Consider the following 20,807-nt stretch of genomic DNA (forward strand, 5'->3'; position numbering starts at 1 on the left):
GGGTGATTTCTTCACTCAGGGTGGTGGGAGAATGAAATGTGATTCCAGCTGAAGTGGTAGATGTGGGCTCGATTTTAATATCTAAGGAAAAGTTGGATAGGTATATGGGCAAGCGGGGTATGGAAGGTTATGGGGTGGGTGCGGGTTATAGGGGCTAGGTGGGAGAATGTATACAGTATGGACTAGAAGGGCCGAACTGGCCTGTTTCTGTCCTGTAATTCTTATATAGTTATATACTTCTTGCTCTGATTTGCAATTAGATTTTATATTTGAAGAGAAATTAGAATGACCTTGCAGCGTGTCGAATGAGTCAAAGACTTCTTGACTCAAACCAAGGCTAGCAAAAGACTGGAGCGTATTACATCAGGGTCGACCAGTCCAGACTGACCTGGGTCTGGTGAGGAGCATCCCTTTAAGACCTGCCAGTAGGTGTGGCTACGGCTCTCAACCAATCACTTCTACTATATGTAAATATATACAAATATATTATACATTGGTGATAGAATCCTGTACTATCATAGACCTCCATCGGGTTAAAGTGAAGAAGGCAAAAGAAAGGAATGGCTGTAGTGATAAAGGCTGTGGGAGTATGGCTGTATTGGAAATGGGAGAGAATGTGCTATGAACTGCTTTTGGATGAAGTACTGTTCAAGTGCAGTGCCTGCCTGTGTTCTTATGCTGGAGGCCATGACTGTATATCTCCCCTTCCTGACGCTGATAATACTCCTTTTGCCCTTGCATGTCTCAGTGGTCAGGTGAGTTTAAAGGTCAACCTTTCACAACGGCAAAGTCATTTGATAACTGCAAGTCTGGACCCGCACTCACTTCCCAAAGATGGCAGAAACGTTGCTTGATGTTTCTTGGTGTTTTAGCTGAGAAACAGCTCTCTGGGTGTGACTAGGTTCTTAGCAGGAGTCATGAAGCAAATATGGCATCTATATAGCATGGCAAGAAGAGAACAAAGCTTTGTTGATGGAATCAAAGAAACAGGCTAAAAAAAATGAACAGCTCAGTTATTTTGTACCACCTAGACATTTGCAAAGTGAAGTTGAGGATGGATAATTCACTGAGTAGATATGATTGCAATCTTGTCTTTAACTGTGCTGTTCACACTTCAGCCTGTCAGGCGTTCTGTTATCACACTGCATATTTATTTTAAACCAAGGCTAGATTGTCATTGATCCTGCGCTCACAGCGAGTTTGGTTCATACTGAGATTCTTTCCCACTACGGCCAATGTAGGCAGTCCCAAGTCAGGCAGCTATGACATAATGTGAACGACATGGCACTGCAACCTCCAGTGACCCACGTCAAGTAGCACTTTATTCCCTACATTCCCGGAGATGCCATGTTGTCTTGTTCTGATGACAGACATGCTGAGTTCCCAGAATTGCTTTTAGATTGTCAGTTCAGCTCTTACATTTCTGGACTGCGTAGAATTTCTCTCAAGCTCTCCAGTGGAGTGTCTGGATGAACGGTTCCCGCCCGGAATGTCAGCAATTCTTTTCCTTTCCCCCCTCGTGGCACTCGACCTGCTGAGATCCCCCAGTAGAAACTTTATGCTCCAGAATCCAAGATCTGCAGTCTCTCAGGTCACCTTTTTTCCAAATGTGTTTCAGTGGCATAAGGTATTTAAAAACCGATGAAAAGAAAATTAATATTGCTGTTAAAGTATTAAGCTATATAATACCTTCACTTAAAACAAGCACATTATTAATATTTAATGAACAGGCGGTGTGGTTACTGTACCGGTTAGTGCAATGCTAATGCAGCACCAGAGACCTGAGTTCAAATCCAGTGCTCTCTCTAAGGAGTTTATATGTTCTGCCCCATGTCTGTGTAGATTTTCTGAGGGGGCTCTGGTTTTCTCCCACCCTTCAAAAATATATGGAGTTTATCGGTTAATTTGTCCATTTGGCTAGGATGGGCTCTTTGTTTGCCTGACAACAAAACCTGAAGGGAATTTTGTGTAACGTTACATGACAATAAAGGAATTGTGAATCGTGGGCCAGAAGGGCCTGTTACCATGCTGAATGTGTAAATTTAAACTGTAATTTTAAAAATTACTATCTTTCATTGAAGTTTGCCAACCCTAATCAAATAATTGGGGTTGTGCTTGATGCACCATCTGTGTCTAGCAGAAGGTGAAGTGCAAATCCAAAATGTATCCTGTCCCAGGGATTATTTCACTGGTCAGTCTAACAGTACACTGAAGGTCAAGCACCTTGTACCTGACTTGCAATGCATTCTCTGCAAGCCCAGAATCACTGGCTGCCGCATTGCAGCCTGGCACAGGTTCTTCACGGAGACACCCAAGATGCCCATCGATCTATGGAAGGCAATGGATAGTCTGTGGCGGCTCACCACTAGGCAGGCGAACTGGCCCCGCTTGTAAGCCACACGGCAAAGCAGCCAGCCAAAATGGCATTGTCAGGGGTTTTCCCTTCCTCCCAGCATGGGGCTCAGAAGCCCAAGCTGGGGGACCATGTGATGGCCGGGTGACATCAGTGCCCTCCAGCGCAGTTCTCAGCCAGGTCCGGGCTGGGAGTATAAGTGCAGCCCAGCAGCCTGCAATGAACTAGTCTGCTCATTGACCTCAACCCGTCTGGTGGTGTGTGTTCTTTCAGTAGCAGTGTAGCTGCCGCTACAATTGGTGACCCCGATTGATTCAAACATCTTTGAACCCATTATGAGCGAGCCTGGGATCAGCGCTATAGCCGTGAAACTGCCTGAATTCTGGGTTCAGGAGCTAGAGACCTGGTTCGGCCACACGGAGGCTCAGTTTCACCTCCGCCAGGTTTCGTCCGACATGACCAAATTCTATCATGTGGTCGCTGCCCTGGACAAGGCCACTGCCAGATGCATGCTGCACCTCGTTCAGCACCCACCTGCCGAAGACAAATACGAGACCATCAAGCGAGTGCTTAACGGATCCCTTGGACTATCCAGGCACCGGCGTGCTGCTCAGATGCTGCACCTCAATGCCCTGGGGGACAGGTCCCCGATGGAATTGATGGAGGAGATGCTTGCGCTCATGGGTGATCACACCAACTGCCCACTCTTTGAGCGCATTTTCCTCGACCATCTGGCCGCTGCTGGTCCAGGAGAGCTTCACCGACCCGAGGAAGGTTGCCCAGAAGGCCCAAGAGCTATGGCTCGCATGATTTCCAGAGGGCTCAGTGGTCCAGCAGGTCACATGTGCACAACCACGCCAAGCCCGCCCCTAGCTCTGCGGTAGAGCATCCGGCCCCTGTAGGGGCCCCTAAGAACATAACCAAGGCCACAGCATCCGCTCCAGGCCTCTGCTTCTACCACTAGTCCTAGGGAGCCAAGGCTCGGAAGTGTCGTCAGCCCTGCTCATTCCAGGGAAACAACCAGGCTGGCCACTGTTAATGGCTGCGGCGGCTGGCCAAGGACACAGCCTCCTCTACCTGCGGGACTCAGTCAGCGGCCGGCTATTCCTCATTGACACTGGAGCCCAGATCAGCGTCATCCCGGCTATGGCTGTCGAGTCCAGGAACCGACCTCATGGACCTCCCCTCCATGTGACCAACGCAACAAAATCCAGACGTACGGAGACAAGACAGTCCACTTCCAGATCGGCCAACGAAATTTTGCGTGGAGGTTCACTGTCTCATCCCTCCCGACTGCCATCCTGGGTGCAGACTTCCTCCTCGCACATGGGCTTCTGGTGGACACTTGAGGTAGGCGCCTGGTGGACGCCATGCCTTCCAGGCCATTCCCCTCGATGCCTCCCGCTCGGAGCCTCAGATGGCCACGATCAGCACGGCCAGAGACAAGTTCCAGCAAATCCTGGACGAGTTCCCGACACTCCTCAAGCCACAGTTCTCCGCTGCCTCACCGGGTCACAGGGTGTTCCACCACATCCCCACCCAGGGCCCACTAGTTCGCGCCTAGGCATGCTGGCTCCCACCTGACAAGCTCCAGTGGCAAAGAAGGAGCTTTCACACTTGTTGAAACTGGGGATCATTCAGCGGTCCGACTGCCCGTGGGCCTTGCCGCTCCACCTGATCCTGAAAGCCTCCGGCGGCTGGCGTCCCTCCGGAGACTATCGACAGCTCAATGAGGCAACAGTTCCTGACTGTTACCCCATCCCTCACATCCTAGACTTTATGGCCAACCTGCACTGTGCGAGGGTTTTCTCCAAGGTTGACCTGGTGCGCAGATATCACCAGATCCCAGTGCTCCCTGAGGACATACCCAAGACAGCCATCATCACCCACTTTGGCTTGTTCGAATTCCTGCGCATGCCATTCGGGCTCAAGAAAGCCACTCAGACCTTCCAGTGCCTCATGGACTCTGTGGGCAGGGACTTGGATTTTGTCAGCAAGGACCGGGCGCAACACCTACGCACCGTTTTCTCCTGGCTGGCTGACTTCGGCCTTATCGTCAACCCGGCCCAGTGCCAGTTCGGGAAAGAGTCCAAACAGTTCCTGGGCCATAACATCATGGCCGAAGGCACCAAGCCCACCACTGTGAAGGTCGCCGCTATCAGGGAATTCTCATGCCTGGACAGCCTCAAGGGGATGCAGGAGTTTGTGGCTATGGTAAACTTTTACAACTGCTTCATCCCAGGAGCTGCGCACATACATCATGCAACCACTATTTGCCCTCATCGCAGCCAAGCAAAAAACGCTCGCTTGGAACCCAGAAGCCTGCACCGCATTCGAGGCCAACAAGGATGCTCTCGCGAAGGCCACCATGCTCGCCCACCCACACACCGACCTGCATATGGCACTCTCTGTCGATGCCTCTGCCACAGCCGTTGGTGCCATCCTGGAGCAGCAGGTAAATGGACATTGGAAGCCGCTGGCATTCTTCAGCCGCCTGCTCCGCCCGCCGGAACGCAAGTATAGTGCCTTCGACCGCGAGTTACTGGGCATGTACCTGGCGGGGTGGCATTTTCGCTATTTTTTGGAGGGGAGGACTTTTACCATTTTCATTGACCACAAATCCCTCACCCAGGTGCTTGCGATGGCAAAGGATCCCTGGTCGGCTCGCCAGCAGCGTCACCTCTCCTTCGTGTCGGAATTTACCACCGACATTTGGCACAAGGTGGGGAAGGACAATGAGGTTGCCGATGCATTCTCATGACCGGCCATCTGCGCGCTGATGCCCGGCCTTGACTTCAACCAGCTCGCCTGGGACCAGAAGTCAGATGAGGAGATGAGGGCCTTCAAGACTGCCATCATGGGCCTGTGGTTCCGAGACCTCTCAACTCCGAGTGGCGAAGGCACCATTCTGTGCGATATCTCCATGAGCACCCCATAACCAGTGGTTCCCCAGCAGTGGTGCAGGCAGGTCTTCCTTCACATCCACGACCTTTCACATCCGTCCATTAGATCTATGGTCCGGATGGTGGCAGAACAGTTCGTATGACACGGGCTATGGAAGCAGATCGTGGGCTGGGCCAGAACATGCACCCATTGCCAGATGTCCAATGTGCACAGGCACACCAGAGCGCCCGTACAGGAGTTCAAGCAGGTCTGGGAACGGTTCAGCGCCACATTCACGTGGACATCATCAGGCCCTTACCCATTTCCCGGGGCAACTGTTACCTGTTTACGATGGTGGACCGCACCACTCGTTGGCCTGAGGTGATCCTGATGCCAGACGCCTCCACCGACTCCTGCTCCCAAGGACTGTTGCATGGTTGGGTTGCCCGGTTCGGCGTCCCGGGTCACCTCACCAGTGATCGGGGCGCCCAGTTCACATCTACACTCTGGGCACAGCTCACCAACAAGTTGGGGATCCAGCTACACCACATCATAGCCTACCACCAGCAGGCCATTGGACTGGTTGAACGTCTGCACCGCCACCTTAAGTCGGCACTCCTGGCCCGCCTCACCGGTCCCGACTGGGCGGACAAATTGCCTTGGGTGCTCCTGGGCATCTGCTTCACTCCCAAGGAAGATCTACAGGCGTCATCAGCTGAGTTGGTCTACGGTGCGCCGCTGGCACTACCTGGTGAGTTTGTAAATGCACCTCACAATCCCCAGCGGTTGACAAACTACTTCCTCACCTCAGGCACGCTTGGACTCGTTCGAACCCCCACCGCCACCCAGGCATGGCACCCGCCCGTCTCACGTTTCCGGCAAACTGCTTTCCGCGGAGTACGTTATCGATCGGCGGGGCCTGACCGCGGCACCTCTGCAGCGACTGTACGAGGGGCCTTACAGAGTTGTACAGTGTTCTGGCTCTACATCCATGCTGGACATGGGCGGCAGGTGGGAGCTGTTTACCGTGGACAGGCTGAAGCCAGCGCACCTCGATCCCACTGAGCTCGTGGTCATAGCTCAGCCCAAGAAGCGAAGCCACCCGGCAAAAAAGGACATTGGTGCTGGTTCTGTAGGGGGTCTGTGTGGCGGCTCACCACTAGGCAGGCGAACCAGCCCTGCTTGTAAGCCACGCGGCGGGGCAGCCGGCCAAAATGGCACCATCGGGGGTTTTCCCTTCGTCCCTGCACGGGGCTCAGAAGCCCCCGCTGGGGGACCACGTGTCGCCCGGGTGAGGTCAGCACCCTCCAGCGCGGTTCTCAGCCAGTTCCGGGCTGGGAGTATAAGTGCAGCCCAGCAGCCTGGAGCAGTGGAGCTGCCGGGGATGCTACCTGTTACTTTCCAGGGATGCTGCTTGTTGAGTTCATCCACCATTTTATGTGTTGCGGTAGTTCTGTGTGGATGTGTGTGTCAACCGTCTGTGCACTGCTGTCCACTGATGTTAGATATTGATTCCACAAAGTGAACTTAATTCTATCTTGGCATTCTTAATTTTACCAAAGCTGATATATTTTTATGTTGGCAAGTTCTGGGTTAAATGCTCTAAAACTAAAATGCTCTAAAAAGGTCATTTTTGTTCCAAACTTCTTAAAAATTGATAACAAATCTATTACGTCGTATAACCATAATCATGGCAGAACAGAACCAGGCCATCTCGGCCCCTCTAGTCCGCACCGATTTAAGTGATCTCCTCCAGTCCCACCCACACGCTCCCTGCCCAAAACCCTCCAACCCCCTCACATCCGTGCGCTCATCCAACCTCCTCTTAAATGACAGAATTGACCCTGCTCCAACCACCTCTTCCGGAAGGTCATTCCACTCAGCCATCGCTCTCTGAGTGAAGACGCTCCCTCTCATGTTACCAACAGTATTTAAAACATAAACTGACGCAACATGAGTAAAACATTAATATTAAATAAATTGATGAATTGTCCACCTGTACTTACTTTCTGACAGTAGTCTCAATGCAGCTGTGAAGAAAGATGCTCTTTCAAGGTATCCACTTTAATTGAAACTGGAACAAGATTGATAAATATGCTCGAAGATGTAGACAACTGTGAAGCGGAAGAATCTGTAATCGGATGGAAGGCAGGAGTGATTAGAAGCTATAAGATATTTCAACTGAAGGGGCCAGTTTAAAACTCTTCCTTGGCGCATTCAGAGATACTGTCAACGAAATGTGTATTTACTTTCGAGCAAGCATTTTATTAATAAGAGAGCAAAAATAACGTATGCTGGGGGTACTTTTTACAAATGTAAAACTTAACATATAATGTGGTTCCATTGTATCACGGTGGATATCTTTGACAGCACAGATAAAGAAGCAGTGACAACCACTTGCTAATGAGGGGGTGTAGCAAAGGTTCACTGGATTAATTCCAGGGACTTTCCTCTACAGAGCGATTAGGTCAACGATAGGCTTGTATTCAGAAGAGCTTAGAGGAACGAGACTGGAAAATATGGAAAATTCTGAATGGCCTTGATGGACACAAAGCAGAGAGGATGTTGGCTGAGACTGGGAGGAAGGGGAGGGGAAGGCGATTGGGGGAGGTGGGGAGGGGGAGGCAGAATTGAGAACTAGGGGTCACAGTCTCAAGATGTGGGATAAGATTTTTCAAAGCTGACATGAGGAGAAATTTCTTGGTTTACAGGGTGGTGAACAAGAGGAATTTTCTAGGTGGGTAGCAGTGGTTGCCAAATGGCTGAAGTTTTTTAAGAAGGAAATCAAAATATTTCTAGACTCAAGAGGCAACAAGGAATATAATATTGGGCCAGTTCAAACATAATCATATTGAATGAGATATCAGACTAAAAAGGCTGACTGGCCCACTCCTGTTCCAATTCTAGAATTTCTGTTTTGTTTGGCTTGCACATTTAACCAGCATTTTGTACTTTTTTTTAAGCAGAAGCTAAATTATGGTGAAATTTGAATTGAAACTATGACCAAGGCATAATTAGGAGAGATGACATAATTAGGAGAGCACCAAAATGCTGGAGGGAGGGACTCAGTTGGCCTCTTCAGCATGTGTAGGAGGGAAAGATATATTTGCCGACGTTTCGGGCCTGAGCCCTTCTTAGGAGAGAACTCAGGTCTATATTCGGGTCGGCTGATTGACAGCCGGCCAGGTGGAGTCTGCCCCTTAGGTGGTCTTCCTGCAGGTACAGAGATCTCTCCTATCACCACACACAGGCAGTGAGAAAGTGTAACAACCAAATGAACAGTTCACGTTAACCATCCAAGACTCTCATATACATGAAACAATATTTATTTATTTATTTGTACATGAATACTTGTTGTGCATACATATTGATTGTCTGCATGTGCATGATGTCTGGTCGAATGCCTGTGTGTTTTGCACTGAGGACCAGAGAACACTGTTTTGTACTTGGGGTTCTACTTGGCTTGACTTAATTTAAATGATCAGTGCTATATGTTTTTCTTTTCTCATCAGCCTGCAAACCCGGGTTCTACAAAGCTTTTGCTGGAAACGTCAAGTGTGCCAAGTGCCCTCCGCACAGCCATGCTCACGAAACAGGTTCTGTGCTCTGCAGCTGTGACAGGAACTACTTCAGGGCGGACAAGGATCCCATCTCCATGGCTTGCACCAGTGAGTACTTCTCTCCCCCATGGACGTTGTCTCTTTATGGTATTGTCTCTGGCTGCTGATGCACTGGAGAACAGTTTCAGGTGCAGCCCGAGAATCAACGCCAGCTCTGGGTTTCCCATATTTGAGATGGTCACAGCAATATTTTAATCTTCAGCATTAAGATGCTAATTATGAGGATATTGAGCGTTATGGTCCATAAGGAAAGTTTGCACATACATATTTGGTGATCGGGTCAGCTGTGGACAGTAAAAGGAGGTTTATTTTGATATCCTGCTTCATTTTGTTACTTGAGAGTATCTGAACACACTTTATGGATATTTTACAAGACAGGGCACAACCTTTTGTCCCATTGCACCGGACTTGTCCCTTTAGTTGGAGCAATACAAAGATAATTCCACTGGCATGTCCCGTCTTTCCTATCCAAAACCTTGCTGGAAAAGTGGTAAAGATCTCTGACATACCAGTTGCAAATGATCTTTGTTTTAGCCATGCTAACCTCACTCCCCACTCTACTTCTGATGAGTGTGCATGACTGGCTGGCCCGCCCACCGATGAATCGCTCCCTAGTAACTCCTCCCCTTGTGACCCGGCCATAAAGGCCCACCTCCCTCCCCCTGCTCTTCATTCGAGCACATGGAATCGGGCCAGCTACAATCTAAAGTGTGTGAAAGCCTGTCATTTCTCACTCACTGTCTTTGGAGTCATTGCTAGAGCGTATCAATGACACTGTGACTCCTTGAGGCTTCACTTTCACACACACAGTCTAATCATAACCAAACAAACTTTTTTGTCCAAATGCATATTTTATTTTTCTCTTTCACTCCGTAGCTGAACGCTGGCTTCCCCACATCCTGGGAGCGTGAACCTAGTGGCTACCTCAGCAAAAGGATGAACTCAATTAATTACTCAATTAAGCAGCAAATTTCTTGACATGTTCATGACAATCAATTCCAATTCCGATTCTGAATTAGCATATTAATTTTGGGTTTTCTGACTAATTAAGTCATGATTACGTTCCTGCTTGGGCATTTAAAGGGTCAGTGAAAACAATACGTTTCGTGGACTCTGAAGCTGCCTGAACTCTAAAGGAATAGTGTAAAATGGACAGAAAAAGCATCAAAAAGATGCTCCCAGATTCACTCGTATCATTGAGTCGACTGCAAGGCCATGGGCCAGGTCAAAGAAAACTGCAATCAACTACGAGGAAGTATGGCTAAAATTGGGTGCACAAAGACCACATTGAAGCATCATGGTCATTTTACTAAAATAATGTCTGGAGCCCTGGACAATTATTCTTCTTTGAGAGTACGAAGCCCACGCTTCCAAGTAGGACATTTGATTTTAGGTCGATTGAATACCAAAAATCTAACTGTTTTATCGGTGCCTTTTTTTCATGGAGAGAAGTGTTCTCTCCTTATACTGTCTGAGCTGCGAACTCCAAATGTAGAGACTCCTTTACAAGTGAGTACAACCAAGGCCAGGTCTGGAATCAGGGAGCAGGTGATCCTTCAAGCTCTGCTCAGCTGGAGGTGGTAGCAGTTGCTTTGCCTTGGGGGAGGGAGGAGGGCAGGGAAGCAGGAGGGTGCTCCTGAGGCCGCGGGAGGATGCACGAGGTGGACCCCAGCATTCCAGCGATGCAGTGAGCTCTTGCTGAGAATGAGGGAGGCTGCCTGATGCACAACGATGTTGCAGGACTTGCAGCGATCTCCTCATCCATGAAAAGATTGGCTAAGATGAGAGCATTGAGCTCTATGCCAAGGGCTTGCTCAGTATGAATGTTACCTTGTCAAGTAACCTAATCCTTGGCTGTGCAGTCCCCACTGACCTGTAGCACACTGCAGATAGCTCATAGCTGAGAAGGAGGATGACCAAAAGAGGGTTAGCGACAGGAGGCATGGAAAGAGGCCTGTTACCCCTCTCATCTGCCATATTTGCTATACCTTACCCCATTCAGCCCATTTTTGCTGACCCAATAGCTACAAAATAAAGGGACTCAATTAAAATTGAGTTATAACGGTTCTTTATAAAGCAAGTTCTTGGGAGTCACTATCTCGGAGGATCTTTCCTGGACCCAGCGCACTAATGGGATTGTAAATAAAGCATGTCAATGCCTCTATTTCTTCAGGAGTGTATGGAGATTTGTTGTGACTTTGGAAACCCTGGTGAATTTCTACAGACGTGTGGTGGAAAGTGTGCTAACCGGCTGCATCACAATGTTATATGGGGACAGCAATACCCCTGAGCGTAAAGCCCTATAAAAGATAGTGGACATGGTCCAGGATATCACAGGGAAAGCCCTCCCCACCATCAAGAACATCTACAGGGAACGCTGCTGTCGGAGAGCAGCAGCAATCATCAAGAATCCACACCACCCAGCACACGCTCTGTTCTTGCTGCTACCAACAGAAGAAAGGTCCAGGTGCCACAAGATTCACACCTACCAGGTTCAGGAACAGCTGCTCCCCCTCCACCATCAGACTCCTCAACGACAAACTCAATCAGGGGCTCACTTAAGGACTCTGACATGTGCACTTTACTGAATTTTTTCCACTCTGTATTGTACAGTCTGTTTGTTCACATTTCTTTATTTGTTTACATGTATACATTGAGTACAGTTCTTTTTGCACAGTGGTAATCCTGCCTCGCTCGCAGCAAAAAAAATTCTCAGGGTTATATGTAATGTCGTGCATATATGCTGACAATAAATCTGAAATCTGAATCTTCTTGCAAAGGATGGAGGTGGTGTCTTAAAAAAGCAGCCTCTATCCTCAAAGACCCCCACCCCCCAGGCCATGCCCTCTTCACTCTGCTACCATCAGGAAAAAGGTACAGGAGCCTGAAGATGAGCACCCAGCGGCACAAGGACAGCTTCTTCCCCGCTGCCATCAGATTCCTGAATGATCAATGAACCAAAGACACTGCTTTAGTTTTCGTGCACCATTTTTTTAATATAGTAATGTTGTAAGATGGTTATAATATGAATGTTTGCACCATGACGCTGTGCAAAACACCAAATTCCGTGACTTGTTCATGACAATAAATCGTGATTCTGATTCTCCAACTTGTTCACTGGAGGTTTTCAAAGATAAGGCAATTGAGGGCTATGTACAACCTGCACAGTAGAGGAATGAAACCTTGGGTAGATTAGCCACAATCAAGCTGACAGGTAGGGCAGGCATGAGGGACTAGGTGGTCCACTCCTGCTCCTGTTTTCTTCAGAGCCAGGTTCCTCCTCTGCAAAGGTGAAGGTGGGACATTCTGTGGCTGGTCCTCCCAGCTCAGAAGGTGGCATTCAAGAGCACCTCAACTGTCCAAGCAGAGAGCTGACTTGCCTGCCTCGAGTCAGTTGAAATCACAGATGTTGGATTGTGTCTGATTTAAAAGGAAGAGCAAGGGTGCAGTTGTACAAGGAATTCGCAAAGGAATTTTGTATGAGGCTATTTGTCAAAAAATGTATTTTTTTCCGCACCACTTTCTGGTCCTCTGGTCCAGCATGTAAGACAGTCCTTGAACTTTAAAAATGTTCACCCGAAACCAGGGTTTATCTTATATGCCAAGTATAAAATCCTTAATAGTGAAGTCTGGGCCCTCCCCCGTGGGGTCCAACCACCACTGACTCTGTTAAACAGCTTGTTAAAGGAGCCGACAATGGTTCAAAATAAGCTAATAAAACGTAAACCTTTAATGGGTAACTTGCTTTTAAAATATTGTGAATTAGTATATTAAATTTGCCTAGCAGCATCACTCCACTGGTCAGCAGTAAGTGTTAGAATTGGGGAAGTCTAACACAGCGTATAGCTCAAAATCTACATTTTAGCTGGAAATCCAGGGGATCGTCTTATACATGAGTCATCTTGTACGTCGTCATATGCAGTATGTTTGCTAATCGGCAGAGTGTGTGTGCAGTGTGTGGGACTGGTTCATGGAGAGGAAGGCAGTAAAGGATTGAGAAGCTTGAGGCACGATTTCATCTAAGGTCATTCCCAAAACTATGCAAGCCAGCATGAAACATTTGAATAGAAGATACATGGATGGGAGGGGTATGGAGGGCTATGGCCTAGGTGCAGGTCAATAGGACGAGGCAGAATAAGAGTTCAAATGGGCTGAAGCTTCTGCTTCTGAGCTGCAGTGTTCTATGTAGGAAGACATCGAGCCACAAGTCTCTATGGCTGGAACATGTGGAGGTCGAATGCCAGTGGTGGAAGGAGATCTCATTATTCCAAACAGTTCACCCAATAGTACATCAAGGTCCAACTTTCTCAACTGCCACAGGGTCTCATGGGAATCATCAATCAGCTCAAACCCACGGAAGTGAAGTGGAAGCAAATTCCTTTGGGCCCGAGAGACTGCCCAAGAATTTACACTTGATGTTGGAAAGATTGATGCTGGCACTGTGACAAAAAAAAATTCACCCTCCATTCTCCAAGGCTGAGTTCGCTCCCATTAACAACACTCCTCGGAAAAAAATTCACGAGGGTAAAGCATGAATCCTGAGATAATCTGTCCCTGCTGACATTTTGCTAATCTGTGAAGCCAATAATTTTGCCCCGGTTTAAATGCACAGATTTTTTTCACCAATTTGTAAAGTCTGTGATCAAATTGAATGAAGGCTTGTTCTGTTCGTTGAGGAAGGAAAGCAGTTGATCAAACAATTTCCCATCACCCAGAATCTGATCAGAATCACAAATATTGTTTCTTAATGGGCATGTAGATTTTGTAAGGTAAAACATCATGAGATGGGAATGTGTAGGGAGTTACCCTGTACAGGGCTGTAACAAGAAGGGGAGGTGTCCTTGTACTCCTGTTAGGTAAAACATCATGAGATGGGAATGTACAGGGCTGTAACAAGATGTGAATGCATCCTTGTACTTACAAGATAAGAGAGACATTGATGGATTGAGAGGCAGGAAGCTAGCAGGGAAAGGATAGCAACAGTTTTAGTCATTGGACAAGTAATGATATGATGATGTTCTAAGCACATATCCAAGGGTATAAAAAATCACCATTTTGCTGATAACGGCAGAATGCATTCTCCGACTAACATGGTTAGTCGCAAGTGTTACAATCCGGTAATAAAGAACAAAGAACCCTGATTTCGACTCAGCCTGGTGTTTGTCTCACTCATTCATGAACAAAGCAGACCTAACAATTTTCAGGGACATTTTTGCTTCTGTGGACATCAATGACAGGAAGTGTTTGGACCAGCTCGAGTTTCGCTTCGATGTGCTCTTCTACGAGGAGTCGACGGGATGGGGAGGGAAATCTGCCATCTGAGAAATAAATGATGTCGGAATATGTTCCAGGGCAGTAAATAAAACCATCAAATTGTCTTTTTGAATTGGTTTGTGTGGCAGAAGGTCATGGCCAAAGACATCTGCAACATGACAGATGTCTCATTAATTGAACCCTGCTGGTTGCAAGAGATCGCAATATGAATTACATTTCTCAGTGTTACAGTTTTGAAGTGGGCTGCACATTTAATTCCAGCCATTATCGTACACTTAAACCCAAACAGAGGACTTTAGTCCCTAACAGTTCACATCTTGTTCAATTTAGCTAGTGCCATATTTTACAACGTGCTGCTGCTCGTACTGATGTCAATTTATCGACGAGCGCCCGCTCCTGTGATTACTTGGCTTGTTTGCGTGTCGCTGATCTAACACTTGATCGGGTCCAGCCCCGGCTGCGACCGAGGTGTCCTTCACATCTAATAAATGGAGCTCTGCGCATAAGCAATATAGATGTTAGATAAATGGGTTAAATCATTAGGGGTCCCACTGCATAACCTCGCGTCCCGGTGAACCTCCCCTACAGACCACAGGCTTGACAATTTTGTAGGGTCGCCTGAAGGTGAAACAGGCAGTGGTGCTGTCTCAGATCTTCAGAGGCTTGATTTCATTCCGAACCCTTGACGTTGTCATTGCACACTTCCCCTGTCGACTAGCTAGCTCTCTTAGTCCTCGTTGGAAGGTTAATCATCATTGAGTAAGTGAGCCCTGGTATTAGAGAATGGTAGAAAAATCAGGACAGTGGTTCGATCCTTTTTCTTCCCCCACACATACCACTTTAAGTAGTCCCTGTGCCATAATTGTTCTGTGATTAGTAAGGGATTACTTAAGGTGGGAAGGGACGGTTGAGAATCACCGCTCTAGACCCAAATGTTACTGAAATATTTTGCTTGGTCATTGGCCCACTTCCTTTGGAGTTCCAAAACCGTGCACATAACGAGTCAATGAGGGACGATTAAAACAGTGATTTTCAAATTTTTTTCTTTCCACTCACATACCACCTAAAGCAATCCCTTACTAATCACAGAGCACTGATGACATAGGGTCATGTGAGTGGAAAGAAAAAGGTTGAAAGACACTACAGTAGATGTTCCACATGAGGGATTGAATAGATTACAGGGAAATTGTATTGAGGGCTACCATAAATCTTTAGGGTGGAATTCCCCCTTCAGTGTAGTAAGGAAATACAGGATAAGATGCAAATAATGATGATTTCTAGGAGGATCTGAAACATTGCTGAATGGTTCTTACAGTCGGGTGTACATTTGAGTGAAACTGCCATCCTTGCATTTTATACCAGTTCATTTACAGGCTCTCGGGCATTCTATTTTTTTTTACTCTATATTGAACGTTAATGCCGCTATTAATAGGGAGATCTGGACGGTTGCTGTAATTGAATGTTGGAACACAGGCAGAGAAGGGCAGTGGGCTGGGACTGATGACGGTTTGAACTGTGTTTCTAAGGTGAACTTGAATTAAGAGCTGGAGGAAAAAGAATTTTCGAGGAAGCTGTCACTCTGAATTAGCGTTTGACGACTGCTGGCAAGGGAATTCTGGTGGTGCTTTAGGTAGGAATCATTCAGCTGCCCTGCCAACATCAAGTTTTGAAGTTGAGAAACTTAACTAAGCCTTCAAGCATTATTGGATAATAGTTTATTTTCTAGCCTTACAAGTATAAAAGAAATAAGAAATACTAGATGAAAAGAAATTCAATAAAAGTGCCAACATGCTGCATAATTCCAAGGGTTAATCAGTAATCTATTGGGCTTCTCATACTTAACAATTCATTGGAGAAGGATTAATAGTTCATTTCATATTAAAATGAAGTGTGAATATGAATCCCTATTGTGTGTTGTATTTTCTTTTGTTAATAAAGACAGACATCAGTTACATTTATTCAGCAAAGTCCGATGGCTCAAAGGATTAAGCTGAGATGATGGTAAACTAAAGTTAATTAAAATATTATTGCTGGCTGAAGTATCACATGGTTTCCCTCTGCATCAGCCTGCTCAACTCTGATTTCCCTTGTCCCTAGCTTGAAATGAATTTTTTTTTTAATTTAATTTTAGTTAATGACACAACACGGCAGAAGGCCCTTCTGGCCCTTGAAATCTGTGCTGCCCAATTAACCTACTAATCCCGTACATTTGGAGGAAACCGGAGCATGTGGAGAAACTCCGCAGAGGTCATAGGGAGAGTGTACAAACTTTTTGCATGCAGCGCTGGACACAAACCTGTGTTGCTAGCTCTGGGTGGTGCACACAATAATCTCGTCGACAGGATGGAGCGATTAAATGGCTTTAATTGCCAAAAACCTGAGCATTATGGATACACGACTTGGGCAGGTTCCAAGTAAAATGGGACAAGTCTGGGAACGCCAACCTTTATTGGGAAATCCGGGGAGGAGCCAAGGGAGGGGGTTATGGAAGGTCAGGGAAGGTTAGGGAGGTTCGGACTTTTACCACACTCTGCAATAGCGTAACGCTAACCATACCACCCATGATTTTATTGTGAGCTAATGATTTTACTTATTTTTTAGAGGACCGGCAGTTATCGTTTCTCCGGCTTATTGTCTTTTCATTTTTCTCCGCTATGTCAGGGCCTCCGTCTATTCCAAGGAATGTGTTTTCCAACATCAATGAGACATCGGTGATTTTAGACTGGAGCTGGCCAATCGACGCAGGAGGCCGCAAGGACGTCACTTTCAGTGTCTTCTGCAAGAGGTGCGCCGGCGGCCCTAAACAGTGCGAGCCGTGCCTGGGCAATGTTCACTTTGTGCCACGGCAGACGGGGCTGGCCAACACCACTGTGACCGTAGTCGACTTGCTGGCACATACAAACTACACCTTCGAGATCGAAGCTGTTAACGGAGTGTCCGGACTCAGCTCTGTACCACGGCAGTTTGCCGCAGTCTCCATCACCACCAACCAGGCGGGTAAGTTCCCTTCTTGTTGGTGGCGGTGGGGGGGATTAAAGAATCAAATGACTCTGGGCAAAACTGCTTCCTGTGGCATGAAGGGGAAAGATGAGGAGAATTTTTCTTTTGCTGCAAAAACCATCTGCTGAAGTGTCTCAGCGAGGAAAATTCAATGTTGATATCATTGGGACCAGACAGTATATGAGATGTGTTCATAAGATTGGCAAAGGTGAAGGCTGAGGATGGACAGGTCTGTGTGGGGATGGGAAAGGTGTTTGTAAAAGCATGGAAATGACAGCTTGAGGTGCCAGTGCAGAAGAGTTCAAATGCCTGCTCTCATCGACGGAGAGGAAACCATCAGCTTTACTGAATGCTGTAAATGAGGTTGGAGGAGATGTGCGTGGATGGTGGTGAGGGAGGAGGCGTGAGAGCAAATGCTGAACCTCCTGCAGTTGAAGGGGGAAATACCGGAGGAGGGTCACAGACCGATGGATGGGGAGAGATGAGCAGGCAAGGGAGTGAACCCTGCGGAAGGTGGAAACGGGTAGATGTGGCTGGTCATGGGGTCTGGTTGAAGCAATGATGAAGAGTGATTTGCTCAAGGTGGAGGCTAATGGGGTGAAAGGTGAGGACTAGAGGAAGGAGGAGTGAGAGCTGAAATTCAAGAGACAGAGGGAAGATGGGAGTAAAACACGATAGTCTAGATCCACAGTGATTGAAAAGCCGGGGAAACTCAACAGGTCAAACCATGACTTTATACAGCAAAGATACATATACATAACCAACGTTTCAGGCTTGAGCCCTTCAGTGAGGTGTAATGACATTCATGAAAGGCTCAAGCCTGAAAAATTACTTATGTATCTTTATCCTTTGCAATATAAAGTGCACAGTTTGACCTACTGAGGAAATATGGGACTTGGCTGTATTGACCATAATAGAGGGGAAGTTGTGTTCCCTGTATTGCTAAAATTATTTTATCCCATGAGATTCTATGATCTGGATATTTTCTGTAATAAGAATGAATGTAGTTTCGATGGAAACTTTCAAAAAGAATGGAATATTTACATGGAAGAGAAATATTTACAAGACTATTCAGGAAGATCAGGATAGCCTATGACTAATTGGTAGCTAGTTCACAGATCCAGCATTAATACAAAGACCTTGATGCTGTGTTTCTTCAAACATTGGGTATTAACGATGTCAGTGAGATCTGACTCAAAATCTAGCTGATGCACAGAAGTCATAAGACACCTGTCAGGACCAGTTATGTCCATTCTATTCTGCAAAATGCAGCACAATATGGTTGGTTTAGTGAGATTCCTCCTTTAAAATGTAGGCAGGAAAACAGTGCATATTATGGTGCACAGACTTATTCTGTTGGGGGTAGACAAATTAATTGGAGCGATTACAAAGGAACTGATACAGTCTCTTTCGTTCAAGTCTTTGAAATATAGTGCAAGCTCACTGTCTGCATTCAAACTCTGGGACACAAAGGTTTGGAGGACAATAATGGCACCAGTGAGCTGTTCTGTGCACATTCCTTCAATAAGTAAGTCCTTCCAAACTTATCGAGAAATAAGAAGGCTAACATACACCTTTGGGCCTGTACTCCTTGGAGTTTAGAAGGATGAGGGTGGATCTCATCACAACATTCAGAATATGAAATGGCGAGACCGAGTGTATCTGGAGAAGTTGCTTTCAGTAGTGGGAAAGTGTAGGGCCAGAGGCCATAGCCTCAGAATAAAAGGATGCCTCTTGAGAACAGAAGTTCACTTAGTCAGACAGCTGAGAACCTATGGAATTTGTTGCCACATACAGTTGTGGAGGGCGAATCATTGGGTCCACTTAAAGCGAAGGTTGATAAGTTCTTGATTAGTAGGGGTGTCAAAGGTTGTGGTGATAATGCCGGAGAATGGGCTGGAATGGAAAAATACATCAGCCATGATTTAAGTCGAAGAGCAAGCTCGATGGGAAAAATGGCCCAATTCTGCTCTGAGGTCTTATGATAACCTCTCCCATTCTTCACCCTGATGAATATTGAACTCATATCCCTCAGTGCACTGCCTTTATATAGATGGTGAGAGTATGTTTGAAGAACATTTATGGCTTTCTCATCTTTCTTGATGTAGCTCAGCCCTTTTATCCCATAGTGCAGTTACGATACCAATGTTCTCAAATGTCACAGTAATTTTTAACTATGTTGTAATGACATTAGGTGTGCAACAGGAACAAATTCAAAGCCAGCTCTCCAGTGATATCGGCAGTTATTGAATTCAAAAGTGGATAGAAATGAGACAGAACAAAACAAAATTATATTAATATTAAATATATTCCATTACATAGTTGTTATTTCAAAATGGCTTAGCAAGGCTTGCTTTTAAAAGAGGTTCACAGGATCACCACTTGGATCATTAGACCATCAACAAACTTCATGGACTTGACTCTCTGGCCTCGAAGCTCACCGGAAATAATCACCTCGCAGCCCTTGGCTCCTCTCCACTCTACTATGTTGATACAGCTGTACGTCATGTACTGCCGAGACAAGGTGTGTTAGCCATTAAAGTAAAAAATAATGCTCCCTTAGGACCAAAATTGGACCCAAGAAACCCCTCCCTGCTAAAGTCAGCATTGTCAAGCCCAAGGGTGAAATCTTGCCAGCTACATCCATTTCAGAACAGAAGGGAAGCCAACCAGAGCAGCCTGTGGTCTCGCAGCTTGGGCCGGTTCCTACTGCTTGATTGGTATGAAGTCTTCTAAGAATTAATTTTCTGTAATTATTGCAATATAAAACAGAATTGGGGAAAAAAAGAAAGAAATTGTGATAGAGTGCAAACATTCAGAATTAGAATCAGAATTAATTGTCATGAACCAGTCGTGAAAATCAGTGTTATGCGGCAGCGTCCTAGTGCAAACATTCATATTATTCATGAGGAACACTGCCTCTTTGAAGGACCGACAGTATGTCAATCAGCAATGTTTCCAGTTGTTATCTCAGTTTCTTTGTCCGCAGCCGCTGCCTGACCTGTTTAGTGCTTCCAGCATTTTCTATTTCAGACTTTCAGCATCTGCAGTTTTAGTCAAGGATATTTTCTATCTACTAAATCATCTCTTACCTTTTTCTTGTCTTTTCTCGTGTTAATGATGGTCTGTCCTGGGGAGTGGGTCTTCTTTTGAATTTAGAAGATAAAGGCATTGCTTGCAACTGTGGCACTTTCTTCAGACGTGCAGTATGGTAACAGGCCCTTTCGGCCCACGAGCCTGTGCCGCTCAAATACTCCCAACTAACCTACAAACGCCACCCCCCATACATTTTCTGAAGGTCGGTGGAAACCAAAGTTGGCGCTGTAACAGCGTTGCGCTAACCACTATGCTAACCGAGAGAGATGGCAATGGTAGTCTTCTCTATAGACAATTGAGTGACTGGGTCTGTTGTGTCTAACATGTCAGTCAAACTGGGAAGATGGCATCCCTAAAGGAAACAAGTAGATCAAATAGTTTCCTTACCAACCTGGTTGTTTCATAGGCAACACTACTGAACCATCATATATTAAAACTTTATTTTTATTCCATGAATTGATAACATCATCATGACCCATCCCTTCACGAGCGAAGATGAACTCGGTGCCTTGTAGCACTTCTGCCCTCACGGAACTTTTTGTAGTTGTTGGCACATTGTGATGTCCCACTGCAAATCGCAG

General features: G+C 46.5%; 1 protein-coding gene and 1 long non-coding RNA gene across 4 annotated transcripts in view; one reads left to right on the forward strand and one right to left on the reverse strand.

Moving 5' to 3' along the window:
* Nucleotides 1-20,807, forward strand: part of epha3 (eph receptor A3) — a 234,218-nt gene that overhangs the window by 118,494 nt on the left and 94,917 nt on the right. For all 3 annotated transcript variants that reach the window (XM_069888746.1, XM_069888747.1, XM_069888748.1), the window contains exons 4-5: nucleotides 8,749-8,904; nucleotides 16,792-17,127. In XM_069888746.1, coding sequence (XP_069744847.1) covers nucleotides 8,749-8,904; nucleotides 16,792-17,127 — 492 coding nt within the window. The remainder of the gene's footprint in view (nucleotides 1-8,748; nucleotides 8,905-16,791; nucleotides 17,128-20,807) is intronic.
* Nucleotides 1,145-20,559, reverse strand: LOC138738478 (uncharacterized). Its single transcript, XR_011341563.1, has 3 exons — nucleotides 20,223-20,559; nucleotides 7,243-7,367; nucleotides 1,145-1,596 (listed from the first exon to the last, which is right to left on the reverse strand). It is a non-coding gene; the product is annotated as an uncharacterized lncRNA (long non-coding RNA).

The sequence above is a fragment of the Narcine bancroftii genome, chromosome 7 (genome assembly GCF_036971445.1).
Source record: "Narcine bancroftii isolate sNarBan1 chromosome 7, sNarBan1.hap1, whole genome shotgun sequence".
NCBI classification, from domain to species: domain Eukaryota; kingdom Metazoa; phylum Chordata; class Chondrichthyes; order Torpediniformes; family Narcinidae; genus Narcine; species Narcine bancroftii.